Below are 14,625 nucleotides of genomic sequence, written 5' to 3'. Positions count from 1 at the left end.
CGCGAAAGATTTTTTTTTTCGGTTACCCTCACTGCAGCCTTCCTTGGTGCTTTAAAAAGGCTCCGAGGGGTCCGGACTCCACTCTACTCATGAGTCGTGATGAATTCGACTCCCCGGTTAAACCCTTCGTTGGCAGTTAAAAACACGATTAATTTTATGTATGTTATTGGATAAAACAATGTCTGGATGGATCTAGTGACCTATACCAGCTAATCGGCTAAGGATGCCGATTTGAGCTTAATTGATCCGTGGTCAGTAAATTACTTCTCTGGGCCCAACCTTGAGTCTAGGCAAGCCCCTGGGGGTAGATGTGAGAATGATGTGAAGGTTACCCTTCAATTTCATTTAGCAGCGAAGAGCTAGAAATATTCTTTAAAATGACGGAACTATTACGTTGCTCCATCTTTCTTCAGGCGCCATGTTCCCGTGGGAAAGCTCATACACCGGACTAGAGACGTCCCCTGGAGAAGTCTACGGCAAGAACCAGATTCACATCACATCCGATATCGCTCATGCCGCCAAGCTCTACTGGAGAGCAACAAAGGACGAGCTTTGGCTCAGAAAAACTGGTTTCCCTTTGGTGTGCCAGACCGCAGAGTACTGGGCAAGCAGAGCAAAAGTGCGCACGCGTGATGGGTCAACTGAATACGTCATAAATGACGTCATGCCACCAGATGAGTACCAGTATCCTGTCAATAACTCGGTTTATACAAACGTTGGCGCCAAGCTGAATCTGGAGTTTGCTTTGAAGGTATATAAGTATGTTCGAACAGCCAGCGGGCTTTGCGGGCGCTACGCATGTGATACAGCATGCTAGAAGACCCAGCGGTCTTTACGTTAGATTTACCACATCTCCAGCGGCTGGGTCATACATTCTCACAGCATACAAAAACACAAAAAATTCCACAATATATGATGTTCTAGCTATATTTTTGTGAGTCTTACGTAGGCAGATCGGTAGTATCAAAATGTTGAATTATTTCTTATGACAAGCTCAGTACACTTTTTATCTTCAGCACAAAGAAGTAATTTACATGTGCATGCCGATGATTACACTGCTGTCACTGCAGGCGGTACTCGGTGCTATCATCGCGGAAAAACCGCTCAGTTCGGTGATCGGGCGCCATCTTGTATTTTAAGCCGCGTAGTTCCTGGGGGCGAGCGAAAAAACGCTCAGTCCTCAGTCGGTTCGGTGATCGGGCGCCAGGCGCCATCTTGTATTTAAAGCCGCGTGGTTCCTGGGGGCTTGCGCTCGTCCCCAGGAACCAAGCGGCTTAAAATACAAGATGGCGCCCGATAAACGAACGGAGAGGGTTCTCAGCGATGATAACACCGAGTACCGCCTGAAAGCAGGCTAGACCCAAGGCGCCCGAATAGACCTCAATATGTTTCACTCTACGTCACAACGAGCCGTGCGTAGCGTAACCGACTAAGGCAGGGCTAGGAACCTGGTTATTGCCTCCCTATTGATGCGCGGGTGCCTCGGTACCTGTGTTCGCTAGATAGCGGAGTTGGGGCCGAAATCTCTAGCCTAGCCGTAAAGCTTTATGCTGCCATACGATGATTCAGCGCACGTCTGGATGTATTCTCTACTTTTAGTCATCATAAGAACTAATTCCTCCATAGTTCGATCCACGGCCATTGCCCGCATTTTGTTCTTTCTTTTGTGCATTTTTATTATTTCTGTTTTCCCCTTTAAAGCAAAAAAAAGCTTGGTGTTTAGATTTTAGGTTTATAGGAGTTTTATTCTGATTTGTTTTAAAATTTTGTTTATGCTAACATCCAAAGCGAAATCGAAAGTGAAATCAATAGCGAAAAGTTCTCTGTCAGAGTTAGATAACCTTTATTAGATTGTAAGCACAGGGTCCTATCAAGTCCCTAAAATAAGGCAAACTGTACGGATCTATAGGAACCCTCAGCAAATGAGATGTCACACCATTTTGACATCTTTTTAGCGCTATATATTTTGGTGAAATATTGAACTAAGTAGCTTAAGCTCTTCTTGTTTACTTTTGCTGTTCTGTTCAAATATGTGGGGAAATGCTCGGGAAGATATACAGGCCCGTTGTCAGAATGTTGAGCCGGGTAGCCAATAAACTAATTCAGCAGACAAAACATTCCGATATGCCGACCCAGCCTGAATCTAGTCTTTATAACGGACCTTCAAGCCGGGTGGCTTGTACAAACTACTTCACCCCCATCTATGGGAGGAGTAGTGCGTTTGCAGTTCTTTCCTCCCTCTCCCGCGCTCCATAGGAGAAACGAAATAACGAGTCACATCACATTGTACCCCTTCTGATGTAGGTGGTTAAGGTTGCAGACCCCACCCCCGCGCGCCCCATGAGAGGAATGAAATGCTATAAAACGAGGTTCACCTGACCTCACCTTGCACCCCTTCTGGTTGCCATTTATGTTATGTTCGTGTTTTCTAGCCTTGCACATTTTCTGACTGTCATGTGTGTCATATTATCGTTTTCTAGCCTTACATCCTTTCTGATTGTTATGTGTTTTATGTTAAGCGCCTTCTAGCATTGCACCTTTTCTGTCTGTCATGTTGAATGTTCACGTTTTCTAGACTTGCGTCCTTTCTGTTGTTATATGTTTTATGTTAGCGCCTTCTATCATTGCACCTTTTTCTGACTGTCGTGTGTTTTATCCTCGCATGTTCTGTTTACAGATTGGAAAGCTCCTCGGACAAAGCATGCCAAGCGAGTGGCCGTCTATCGCCGAAAAACTCTTTATACCGTATGACTCACGTCGCGATTATCACCCAGAGTTCGAAGGATACGAACGTGGAACCTTAGCCAAGCAAGCAGACGCAATTTTGATTGGTTACCCGCTTATGTATGAGATGGAACAGAGGGTAAGATGCAGTGTTGTGATTGGTCAGTTATTCTAAGGATCAGACTTGCATACAAGAGCCAATGAACAGGCAATAGCCTCGCCCACAGGCTTCTCTATGCTGCGCGGCCACATTTTTATATCGTCACCAGTAGCGTATCTACGGGGGGATAAGGGGGTTAGGGGTATAACCCCCCCCCCCCCACCCACCGTTGGGCTGCCGTTTATAGTCTTTTCATTGTGTCTGTTCATTCAAAAATCGTTACGAAGGTAAAATAATCAATAAGCAAGATCCGCCTTTGATCGTTGTTTCGATTACAACTCCCTTGATTTTATACTCAGGCATGCGAAAAAAAAAGCAATGAACAACAGCGTTTATCAAAGACAAGCTCATTGCTTTATTTTCGCATACCTCTGAGTATAAAGACAAGGGAGTTTAATCGAAACAAAGCAAACGTCCACATCCTCAAATAATAGTCTGTTAAACTAAGCTGTTTCACGTCATAGTTTTCGGATAACGGCTCACACATTCTCACAACTTGCTGACGATTGAATTACTATTCTCAAATTTATTTCACTGTTCTTTACCTCGTAGCTTAGACAGAATAAAATCTTGCGTTTCCTGACTTTTATTTATCACAGACGCGCTTCAACGACCTTGATTACTACGAGAAGAATACTGATCCGAATGGGCCGGCCATGACACACGCGATGTTCGCCATCGGATGGTTAGAGCTGGGAGAAGGAGAGCGCGCACGAAAGCCCTTCCTAAAGAACTATGAAAACATAAACGGACCATTCAAGGTGGTTATGCAAGGTTATGCAAGTACATCCGATATAGACCGACATCAACTCAATAACAACATTCAAAAGAGCGTTCACGATGATTGAAAAGTGGACTCCTTTGGCTGCTTTCTGAGATTTTCTGAGATACTTTCGAAGTCACCATAAGAATGATAGTTTAAATGCAGTAAAGCATACAATATAACAACCGTTGGCGTGACATTGTATATGCTTCATATTATGGCGTCGAACCGTATTGTATTGTGCTTGGGACATTGGTCGTTCATATAGAATGCATCTTTGTACGGGTTATCGTGAAATTGATCATACTCCCATACATTCTACTGTAATTTCGCCGGGGCTATATTATACTGTTGATCTATATACCGGTATACCAAAATTATAGTTATTGCTCTCTTTTGTTTTATTTTAGATTTGGACTGAACATCGTAATCGCAAAGGCGCTGTAAACTTCATCACGGGCGCGGGCGGTTTTCTCCAAGCCCTTCTTTACGGTTACGGTGGCTTTCGCATCAAAGAAACCCAACTTGACTTCAACCCCAGCCTACCCCCCACCGCTTCCACCCTGACCATTACAGGGGTATGGTACTTAGGAAACTCGCTGCGTTTCGCAATAGATAAGAGCGGTATATCAGTGAGGGTTCTGTCCAAGGCAGTGATCGCACCCGAATTAGAAGTCGAAATGTCAGGAAAAGTGCACAGTTTAGTACTCGGGATAGATGTGAAGATGGCTCTCGGGAGAGGAGCTGTGCGCATGCGCAACCTCGCTGCCTCAGCCCAGGCCCCTCGCGGACCTAGTATCGGGCTGTCGGTTACCGGTGTGCTGTGTTCTTTGTTGGCTTTTGTAAGTAAGGTAGATTAGTTAATACGATGTGAACATTATTCTCTGGTTGGCTACTAAAAGCACGGAAGTCGTGCTTAAAAATATATGAACACCGGCCGTCATAACAAAAAAGTGAAGCAAAAAGTACTTTTTGAGTATTCGGTTTTTTTGTGTGCATTTTCATATTTGTTCAAGAATTAGGCTCTCTGTTAAACATTAAACCGCTTTTTTTCTTACAGCTTTTTTTTGTATTATCACCCGAATTTGGCGACGCCATTTATTATCAGCGCTAAGAGTCCCAATTAATAAATGCGAGCATAGGCTGTAATTGATGTGTTTTTTTTTTTTCACAAGTCACCCGCGCACCTTGCTGGTGCCACTGTCAACTGGAACAGTCATGGTGAATCAAAACCACTGAATTATCAATGAGTAAAATCTCCCTGCCTATTAAAGCAGACATACTTTTCACGGCATAGAGACTCTTATCTTTTGTGTTTGAAGCTAAACAATGACTCGGTGGCCTTGAAGTGAATATGCGCCTGTGTTTGGCGGTGTTGCTGACCTTGACTTTGTCCAGCCTCTTGCTCCGCCTGTCACACGCTAAACATCACCGCGAAGGTACTGGTTTTCTATTTGTTTGCTGTTTTTTTTTTAATTTTTGATTATTTGGAAGTCCTTTTTCTTTTAACAAACTTTGCCACACAAACTCTTAAGTGTCCATTTACTTGGGAATTTGATTATTCCTTTTTTCAATGTTGTAATGTTTTCTATCGTATTGTTTTTATAGTAGTTCCAGTAAAGAGTTTTAATGGAAAGAAAAATGTTTTCTAATTCATCCTGATTTGTTCTTTTAAGTGTCTCTGAATAGCGCTGACACCATCGCTTCTTAGAGTTCAATCTCAAATTCTAAAACGATTATTTTTCTAAGGGAAAAGAAAAATGCTAGAATATACACGGAATACAAAAAGATTAAAATCATTTGTTTGTTTCACAGTAAAACACCATCGACACAAAACTTTTCTAAACAGACCGCTGCACCTAATACCAGGGGCGCACTATATTGATGAAACCGCTGAGATCGTACCTCCCGCGCCTGCACACAAGAGAAAACACCACAAACATGAAAAACAAGGAGCGGCTCATACCGGCAAAACCGGTTTTCTTAACTACGGTAGCCGTCTTGCAGCGATAGAGAAAGACACCAAGTTTCTTCAGGGACAAATGCAGAGATTGGAACAAGGAGAAACTTCTGAAGCAGTTCAACCATTCACGTCAAACAAAGATTACCAAGTCATTAGGAATGGACTGAAAGGGCAAAGTAAGAACCTTTTTATACAAAGCTCCAAGCCTTTGCAAGGTGTCGACATCTTAGACCAAACACCCCAAAGGCAAGCGTCATCTTTGCCATTTCAAGATCGTCAATTAGAAACGCTACCAAATCAAGGTAATCCGCTGACCACGGTATTGCAGTCTCAAAATGACGCTCTCACTCAGCAAGCCGCTGACCAGCAGGCTCAAAGTGTTGAATTATCCAATAATGGTGTGGCGTTTCAAAGTCAAGGAGTACCACTTAGCACTCAATCTGCAGCCTCCATATTGCAGGCTCAAGCTAATCCATTTGTGGCGCTGCAATCACAAGGTCCGCTGGCCGCCCTGCAGGCTCAAGCTAATACACTGTCAACGCTGCAGGCCCAAACAAATCCGCTTACAGCCCAGACACAGGCGAATCCGCTGACATCCCTGCAGAGTCAAGCTAATACGTTGACAAGCTTGCAGGCCCAAACAAACCCGCTGGCAGCACTGCAGACTCAAGCGAATTCGCTGGCGGTCTTGCAGGCCCAGGCAAATTCACTTGCAGCCTTACAAACTCAAAGCTCAGCTTATGCGGGTCAAATTGCGGAGCAAGCCGCGAATCCTGGTGCCGACCAGAATATATACCTAAACTCTGGAAGCACCCTGTTGTCAGGTCAACAGGCGCTGGGCTCAACTGGCTCAATCGCGGGCTTAACTTTTAGTCAACCTATCACAAACCAGTATTTACCGGGTAATGTGTTGTCAGGGGTAACGGGACTGAGGCGGGACGAAGTGGAGACTTCTGCGCCCGCGATCTCGCTTGATATTGACGGGTTTAAGAGCTCGTTTGTGAGAGCGCCAGGTCAGCAAGGCATAAACCTCCACTCAGATAATGCTGTGATAACCGTATCAAAAAAGACAAGAATAGCGAAAAGTAAACTTCAAAGGGAGGATAAGAAGATTGCAATATGATTTGCTTTAAAAGTGTTAATTCAAATTTGCGAAGAACCTGCAAAATTTGTTAAGTTATTGCAGCTGCTCTGCTTCTTTGCAAGTTAAATCAGATTCAGAGCGGAGTCAAAAAAAAAACTTTTATTGAATCTGCACGAATTTATTTTAATCGTAAACAGCTGTCCCAAACAAACATAAAACGAATTAATGGATTCAAGCAAAAGTCTGTATTATCGCTAACATACTGTTGTCACACCATTGGGAGCAGCAAATATTAATATGATAAACCAAAGCAACATAGTATTCGAGAATTCAGTCACAAAGCCGCCATATAGATAAGCGAATTTCATCTAATAAAACCATAAAATGTTAAAGACTCTGGAGCGAACTATGACAAATCTTTTTAAGTGACTAAAAAGTCAATGACATAAAAGATGGAAAAATAAATCCACATAAATCACTTTAAAATCAAATTCGTCCTGAAATGGCAAATCAGCGCAAAATAATTAATGGCGTAAAATAGTTAAAAGTTTAAAATTTCGTAAATGATAATACAACATTCACCTAAAATAGCTTCATGGCTTAAGTGTGTTTGTAAAGACTTTTTAAACTAGATACTCGGTACACTTAAGTTCACTGATCATTGAGCTTGTTATCGCCTCCTCGAATCACCTTTCAGCTACAGCCCGTTTTGAACACCTATCTTCTGTTCGCCTTCTCCTCAGGCCAAGCGACCTCGAGTACTCCCTTCTGAAGCTTGGGTTGAGAAAGCAATAGATTACTGGATTGACTGCGCTACTCAGAGTCCCAAGAAAGGTGCTCATTGTATAAACCTCCCTACTCATTGACCAGTAACCTCGAAAGACGTCCACAAGATCGACGATCATATACGGCGCCCAACAAAACATGAAGAAAACCACCACCACGAAAAGCGTTCTCGTGATTTTGATGTCTTCAACGCTGATATTACTGCGGTTGTTTTGCGTACTTTGAAGGCGTTTTTGGTGGATTTTGACGGTTTTAAAGACCTGATAGTAACAGAAAACAATGACGCTGTTTGGAAGTCCGACATAGATTATAATCAAAGTTCCTAACCACCAACTAGTATCATTGTAATAACACACGAACTTGCCGGGGTGGTATATCATTCGGAAACCTGACGCGAGGTAAGGAATTGCAGCAAGAGTTGCCACGAACCACGAGCTAAGGATACAAATGATGGTCGCACGCATGGTGAAGTACTTGCGATACAGGCTGGGTTTAACTACCTTGAAGTAGCGATTGACTGAGGTCAGGGCGAGGGTCTGTATAGATGCCGCCGCCAACGTGATTGCGATGAAGCCGTTGTACTGGCACGCAGAATCTGTGAAAGGCCATCTCGACACATTCATCACAGCCAAGGGAAGGGGCAATGCAAGAACGCCCATAGCCAAGTCAGATATCGCCAGAGAAACCACGAAGAGATTTGGCACAGTTCGTAAGCGACGGTTGAACAACACGATGTACAAAGTCAGCGAGTTTCCGAAAAATATTATGAGCATAATGAGTATAAGCGCGCCACTTTCCATCACAACTTGCGCTAGTCCTCGCGATAATAACTCGTATTCCATTTTCTCTAAATTCAATGAATTGTTTGGGGTCATTGCAAAGAGCACGTGCAAATAATCTAAATATAAGAAGGAGTAGAATATACGAAGTATCGGAGACCTCAGTTTTTGGGATTTTGTTTTCAGTGGGTGTCCAGTCGGTTGACGACTCTTGACGACTAGATTTGAACTCTTAAATCTAATTTTTTTTTTTAATTATAAGCAAGTTAACAGCGGGAGTGAGGAGTAAATCATGACCTATAAACAATAAGAGTAATAATGAACAGCGTGTTTTATTAAAACGCGTTTCCTACAACACCTTAGAAGCGCAGCTGGCGAAGGTGCGCTCGCACCCTTTCTTCGACCGGCTAAAACTCTGTCATTTATTGAAGAACCGTCAAATGTTAAACGCTTTTATGTGATATCTCCGTCTGTGCAATCCCCCTGAGGATATCCTTGCGAAGTTTGAAGGGGGACACCTCCTAAAACAGTCGCCATGGCAACCTCGAGAGAACAAAGGAATGGGAGGAGTTCGAAGGAGTAGGACAAATGGCCTCGGAGAAGTTTGTAGGAGTCGAAACAATAGACTCATAAGAGTAAAAACAAATAGACTCGGGAATGTATGGGGAAGTAAATACAAAAGACTCGGAGGTGTGTGGACGAATCGAGAACAGCAGGGTTGGAGGTGATTTGGTGGAGTCGATAACAAAAGAGTTGGAGGGAATTGGGAGAAGTCAAAAACATTAGAGCTGGAGGTGATTGGGAGGAGGCGAAAACAATAGAGTTGGATGTGATTGGGAGGAGTCGAAAACAATAGAGTTGGAGGTGATTGGGAGGAGTCGATAACAAAAGAGTTGGAGGGAATTGGGAGGAGCCGAAAACAATAGAGCTAGAGGTAATTGGGAGGAGTCGAAAACAATAGAGTTGGAGGTGATTGGGAGGAGTCGAAAACAATAGAGTTGGAGGTGATTGGGAGGAGTCGAAAACAATAGAGTTGGAGGTGATTGGGAGGAGTCGAAAACAATAGAGTTGGGGGCGATTTGGAGTAGTCGAAAGCAATAGAGTTGGAGGTGATTGGAATGAGTCGAAAACAATAGAGTTGGAGGTAATTGGGGGAGTCGAAAAGAAAAGAGTTGGAGGGGATGGGAGGAGTAAGAACAATGGATGGGGATTAGAGCATATTAACTGGAGAAATTTTAAGGAATAAAAGATTCGGTGGTGTGACATCTTGCCTAGAAAATAACGTCATCATCGAAAACAATAGACTTGTCTAGATTTGACCAGGCTGGAAGTTGGAATCTGCCAAGTTTTCCATAGAAGGTTTTTACTGTGAAATAATGTGTTAACACTCACCAAAATTGTCGTGATTGGTACAAGTGATGTCTTATCTCATAATGAAGGCTATGTCGCATAAGCGTCAATATGGGGCTTTGTTTTCTTTGTGCTCATTTATCTATTCAATTTCCACCAGTTAGACCGGTACGGAAGGTACAACAGAGCTAGGCTGCAAATCATGTACTCCCTTGAGTCTATTGTTAGTAAGCATTATAAAAACTGTCACTGGCGGTGGTCACTGCCAGAGGGTTTACTGTGTCCCCAGTGGTTCTTTTACGTCCCTTCGGTCCAGGTTAGTGTAGTGCAGCATGAAGAGACGGGACCTCCGGTTTAGTGTCCTTATCCGAGAAGACGGGAAACACAGGAGAATTACTGTAGCTCACTTGCGACACAAATTAGAATCAAGGCAGGAACCCCGAAAAAATCACCAGTTTGAGCCAGGATTCGAGCCTGGGCCACAGCGGTGAGAGGCCGACGCGCTAACACACTAGGCCACCCGTGCTTACCACTCTTACTGCACCCTCTTACTACAGTATTTACTTATTATTTATTAACTTAATTCATTAATTCATCCATTTATAATGCTTTTACCAAATGTGGTAAGGCGAACACACAGAGCACGGTTCCAATTGAAATGCACGTTTTCCAAACCTTTACTTGCAGTTGCCCGGGCGTCTCTTCACCATCAAGTAATGGGTTTGATTCACGGTTCCGATTTGAGTTTAATTATGGTTACAGCCTTGGCTCTGAGGATTGTCCTACGGGTTCTCCGATTTTCCTCCCCCGCAATCGACAATTTCGATCCTAAACCAGAATTGTGTTCCTATCCCTTCTACCCGAAAATGTTGCATCTGCGCTTTCGTTTTCCAGAATCCCACCAATAATCTTTACGTGTATACAACAAAACCATAAACAGTAGGAGTTTTGATACCATTGATTTATTAGTGTGTTAACAAATTTGAGGAGTGTTGACTGGCCCTACCCCCGTGAATTTTCCCTGGATCTTCCAGAATTCTTTACAATCTTTACAATGACATCCATTCTGGATCTCCCAGAATGCTTTAAAATCTTTACAATGACATCCAATTAAGTGACATCCATTTAAGGAGTGGACAATGTGTTTTGAGGCCATGGAATTTTACCTGGAGGATCAGAATAAAAATATCTATTGGTGTCTTGAGCTGTGTTTGCTGATCTCTCTACCTTGTGTGGTATTTTGAGCGTTTTGTTAAGAGGGGTGTTCGATTTGTAATTTGTCAAAGAACCTGTGCTATTATCTGGCTTAAGAGTAGCTGCCATGACAATAATATGACTTCCGTGTCACGAAAAATATATACACGGAAACTATTTCGTAGCACAGCGTTAAACCAGTCCCTCCCCCCACCCCCCTCCCTCAAAAGAGAAAAGAAAAATTGTGCAAAAAAGTGCACCCCTAAAGTGTATAATGGTCCATCCCTAAACTTAAAAGATCGAAACAGGCTTTCAACAAATACAAAAAAGATGAAAGCCTGGCTCCCTTTTTAGGGATTTTGTGGGGTTTGTACTCATGATAGCAGAGTCTGTCACTTCAGCTTGCGATGGAAAGGACAGCTTGTAACTATCTCAAAAATGAAAAAGATGGAATAAATTAGATGTAATCACCATACCAGGAAATCAATTGGCGGAATAGGCGCCCGGGGAGGGGGTCTACATAAAAGTAAACGGGGATCGTTTTATCTTTTAAGGTTAAAATTCTACTGCTATCTCTAAGGGGGTTTCACGCTAATGGTGCCCAAGAACACTTTTTTACAGTCAACCACAAGTCAACGGGAACCACAAATCAACGGCGCGCTTAATACGCCCGGCTTTTTTGTAGGTGAACAGTAGTGGGGTAGGTTAAAGGTAAGCTTCGATGACACCCAATGACTTCCTTGGGGTAAGAATTTCTTATGACCACACCCAAAGAGCTCTCCCTTAAGGTTAAAATTAATTTTTCCGATGGTGATTTTCTGGTCCCCCTCGCTGAACTTGTGCTTTACCTCTACAAATATTATCTTTGTCTGTGCGTAAGTTGGCCGGCAGGGGCGTACGCAGCCTATAGGCCTGCAGTCACTGGACTGCAAAAATTTGGAGATCTTATTTACATAACGAGGGCAAAGAATCAAATGTTTACTTATTCATTTTTATGTACGTAGTTATATATATATATGATGAGGATAAAAACTATAATTTCTTAATCATGGTAGTCCACAGAATGATTTCCAAACATGTTGTTATGTCGTTCAGTGCCACGCGACGACTGAAGTCCTATTTCAGATGGAGGATGACAGAGGATAGTGTAATATTCTCAAAAGTCTGATGCATTGACGCCAATTTCAAACCCAAAAGCGGGAGCTACGAAATCTTCACGGGGGTGCGGGATGAGCGGCTACGCCCTCATTCAGCTTCTGAATGCTTTAACTGCAACTTGCCAAAATCCTGCGTACGCCCCAGGCCGGACACCATGTCTGACCGCGAGGCGGTGGTTACACTCATTCGCTGCCGGCTCGCTGCATCCAAGTGAAAGCTAAAGCTCAGGATAGGCGAAAAAGAGGTTACAAGATCATTTTATGTGACAACTATGGCTCAAAAGAGCCTGCTTGGCGGGGACATTCTTAGAGACTTCGAGTGCATCGTGAATTATAAAGACATGGTACTTCAAACAGAGGATGTGCAAGTTTCAGTCCAGCATTAAGAGAATTATAAAGCACCACAAGTACTGCGAATTGTCCTAGAACACACAGTTAAGCTGCGACCGAACAGTGAAATGTTGCTGCAAAGACGCGTAGTTGGAAAAGAACAAGAACAAGGCTTAAGAGTGATTAGTCCATCGGAGACTCTGATAGATGTAGTTGCGGTTGGAAAGAGTTTGGTTGACGTAAGTGCAGAGCTGGTTCCTGTTCGTGTAGCAAACCCAACACAGAGGACGCAGAAGTTGCAGAAGGTACAAAATTAGGAATCTGTGAGCCTTGTACTGCTGTTGTGGCTTTATGTAAGCGGGATAGTAACCTTCTAGATAATACTTCCACACCTGAACATCTCATAAAACATTAAAGACTCTGGAACGAAATATAATTAATCTTTAGGCATACTCAATCACTTTAATCAATTTGAAATCAAATTCGTCCTAAAAGGGAATTAGCGTAAAATAGTTTATTAAAATTTTGTAAATGATTAGATATTTCCATATTCAAGTATAACCAAAACATATTCATGGCTTCAGTGTGTTTTTAAAGACGTTTCACCCTAGATACTCGGTCCAACCAACTCTAATCTTGTTATCGCCTCCTCGAATCGCGTTCCGTTCAGTTTCAGTCCGTGTTGGACACCTATCTTCTGTTCGCCTTCTCCTCAGGCCAAGCGACCTCGAGTACTCCCTTCTGAAGCTTGAGTTGAGAAAGCAATAGATTACTGGATTGACTGCGCTACTCAGAGTCCCAAGAAAGGTGCTCATTGTATAAACCTCCCTACTCATTGACCAGTAACCTCGAAAGACGTCCACAAGATCGACGATCATATACGGCGCCCAACAGAACATGAAGAAAACCACCACCACGAAAAGCGTTCTCGTGATTTTGATGTCTTCAACGCTGACATTACTGCGGTTGTTTTGCGTACTTTGAAGGTGTTTTTGGTGGATTTTGACGGTTTTAAAGACCTGATAGTAACAGAAAACGATGACGCTGTTTGGAAGTCCGACATAGATTATGATCACAGTTCCTAACCACCAACTAGTATCATTGTAATAACACACGAACTTGCCGGGGTGGTATATCATTCGGAAACCCGACGCGAGGTACGGGATTGTAGCTAAAGTTGCCAGAAACCACGAGCTAAGGATACAAATGATGGTCGCACGCATGGTGAAGTACTTGCGATACAGGCTGGGTTTAACTACTTTGAAGTAACGATTGACTGATGTCAGGGCGAGGGTCTGTATAGATGCCGCCGCCAACGTGATTGCGAAAAAGCCTTTATACTGGCAGACAGCGTCACCAAATGGCCACCTTGATACATACAGCGCTACCATCCCCAAGGCTAAAACAAAGACACCCATACCTAAGTCAGACACTGCAAGAGAAACCACGAAGAGATTTGGCACAGTTCGTAATCGACGGTTGGACAACACGACGTACAAAGTCAGCGAGTTTCCGAAAAGTATAAGGATGAGTAAAAGAAGAAAAACAACGAACTCTGCTACAAAAATCGCAGTTTCTCGTGAGGATACCTCGGCTTTCATCTCGGCTAAGATTAAGGAGGTATTCGGCGCCATTGCAATATGGAGAAGGAGAAGAATTTGAACACATCGACTCTCCAGTTGATTTATTGCATTCAGTTGTTACAGCCGAATTGGTTGTTGCGCGACCGCCGTGAATTCAAATCCATTTCTTGTCTGGTAGAGCGCGTAGTCAATCATAACACCGTGACCAATAAATCCCATAGTTTTGAGCAGTCAAATGGTTTATGACACGACAGGGAAAACACGAAAGCCACCGATTGGTTTAGACTGTTGATTGACTTCGCGCTATTCCCAAACGAGACAAGGATTTTGGAATTGCCTAGGTCGCGCAACAACGATCTTGGCTATAACACATCTTAGAAACAGGTGCTCATTTTTTAATCAAAATCATATCATAAACTTCGAACAAAAATCCAAAAGACTAATAACGCTGAAGGTTTGTTTGTTTTGACAAATACAGGCCTATTTGTTGAGCCTCCCTGCTTTAATTAAGATTCCAACATGTAAACTTAGTAAAGATCAGATAAGGTTTCACAGGTGTAATCCGCGTCTCGAAACCCGTATCACATTACAGATAACTCAAAATTAAAAAACAGTATTGATATCTAAATGAAAAACAAACGCCATAAATACTGCAATTCTTAAATCTGGATTCATTTGGTATTCTAAATATACACCTCTCTCAATAAACGTTGTCTGGGCAAATGGCAATAGGCAGTTCTACGACCAATCAC

The 14,625-nt window shown here is 42.9% G+C and overlaps 3 protein-coding genes across 4 annotated transcripts in view; 1 reads left to right on the top strand and 2 right to left on the bottom strand.

The window, feature by feature from the left end:
• The window catches only part of LOC5510775 (protein-glucosylgalactosylhydroxylysine glucosidase), a 33,591-nt gene extending 28,018 nt beyond the window's left edge, over positions 1-5,573 (top strand). For both annotated transcript variants that reach the window (XM_032379960.2, XM_032379959.2), the window contains 5 exons: positions 414-751; positions 2,678-2,863; positions 3,484-3,645; positions 4,058-5,086; positions 5,463-5,573. In XM_032379960.2, coding sequence (XP_032235851.2) covers positions 414-751; positions 2,678-2,863; positions 3,484-3,645; positions 4,058-4,507 — 1,136 coding nt within the window. In that variant the 3' untranslated portion in view covers positions 4,508-5,086; positions 5,463-5,573. The remainder of the gene's footprint in view (positions 1-413; positions 752-2,677; positions 2,864-3,483; positions 3,646-4,057; positions 5,087-5,462) is intronic.
• Positions 5,574-6,834: 1,261 nt separating this feature from the next.
• LOC5510774 (melatonin receptor type 1C) lies at positions 6,835-8,536 on the bottom strand. The gene has a single exon (XM_001631146.3). It carries the CDS (start codon positions 8,353-8,355, stop codon positions 7,381-7,383), a length of 975 nt encoding a protein of 324 aa, XP_001631196.3. The 5' UTR covers positions 8,356-8,536; the 3' UTR covers positions 6,835-7,380.
• Positions 8,537-12,789: 4,253 nt separating this feature from the next.
• On the bottom strand, positions 12,790-14,158 carry LOC5510762 (melatonin receptor type 1C). Its single transcript, XM_001631145.3, has one exon. The coding sequence runs from the start codon at positions 13,922-13,924 to the stop codon at positions 12,893-12,895; it is 1,032 nt and encodes a 343-aa protein (XP_001631195.2). The 5' UTR covers positions 13,925-14,158; the 3' UTR covers positions 12,790-12,892.
• Positions 14,159-14,625: the final 467 nt, after the last annotated feature.

Source organism: Nematostella vectensis, chromosome 7 (genome assembly GCF_932526225.1).
Source record: "Nematostella vectensis chromosome 7, jaNemVect1.1, whole genome shotgun sequence".
In the NCBI taxonomy this organism is placed as follows: domain Eukaryota; kingdom Metazoa; phylum Cnidaria; class Anthozoa; order Actiniaria; family Edwardsiidae; genus Nematostella; species Nematostella vectensis.
This window is presented reverse-complemented; position numbering and strand designations above follow the sequence as displayed.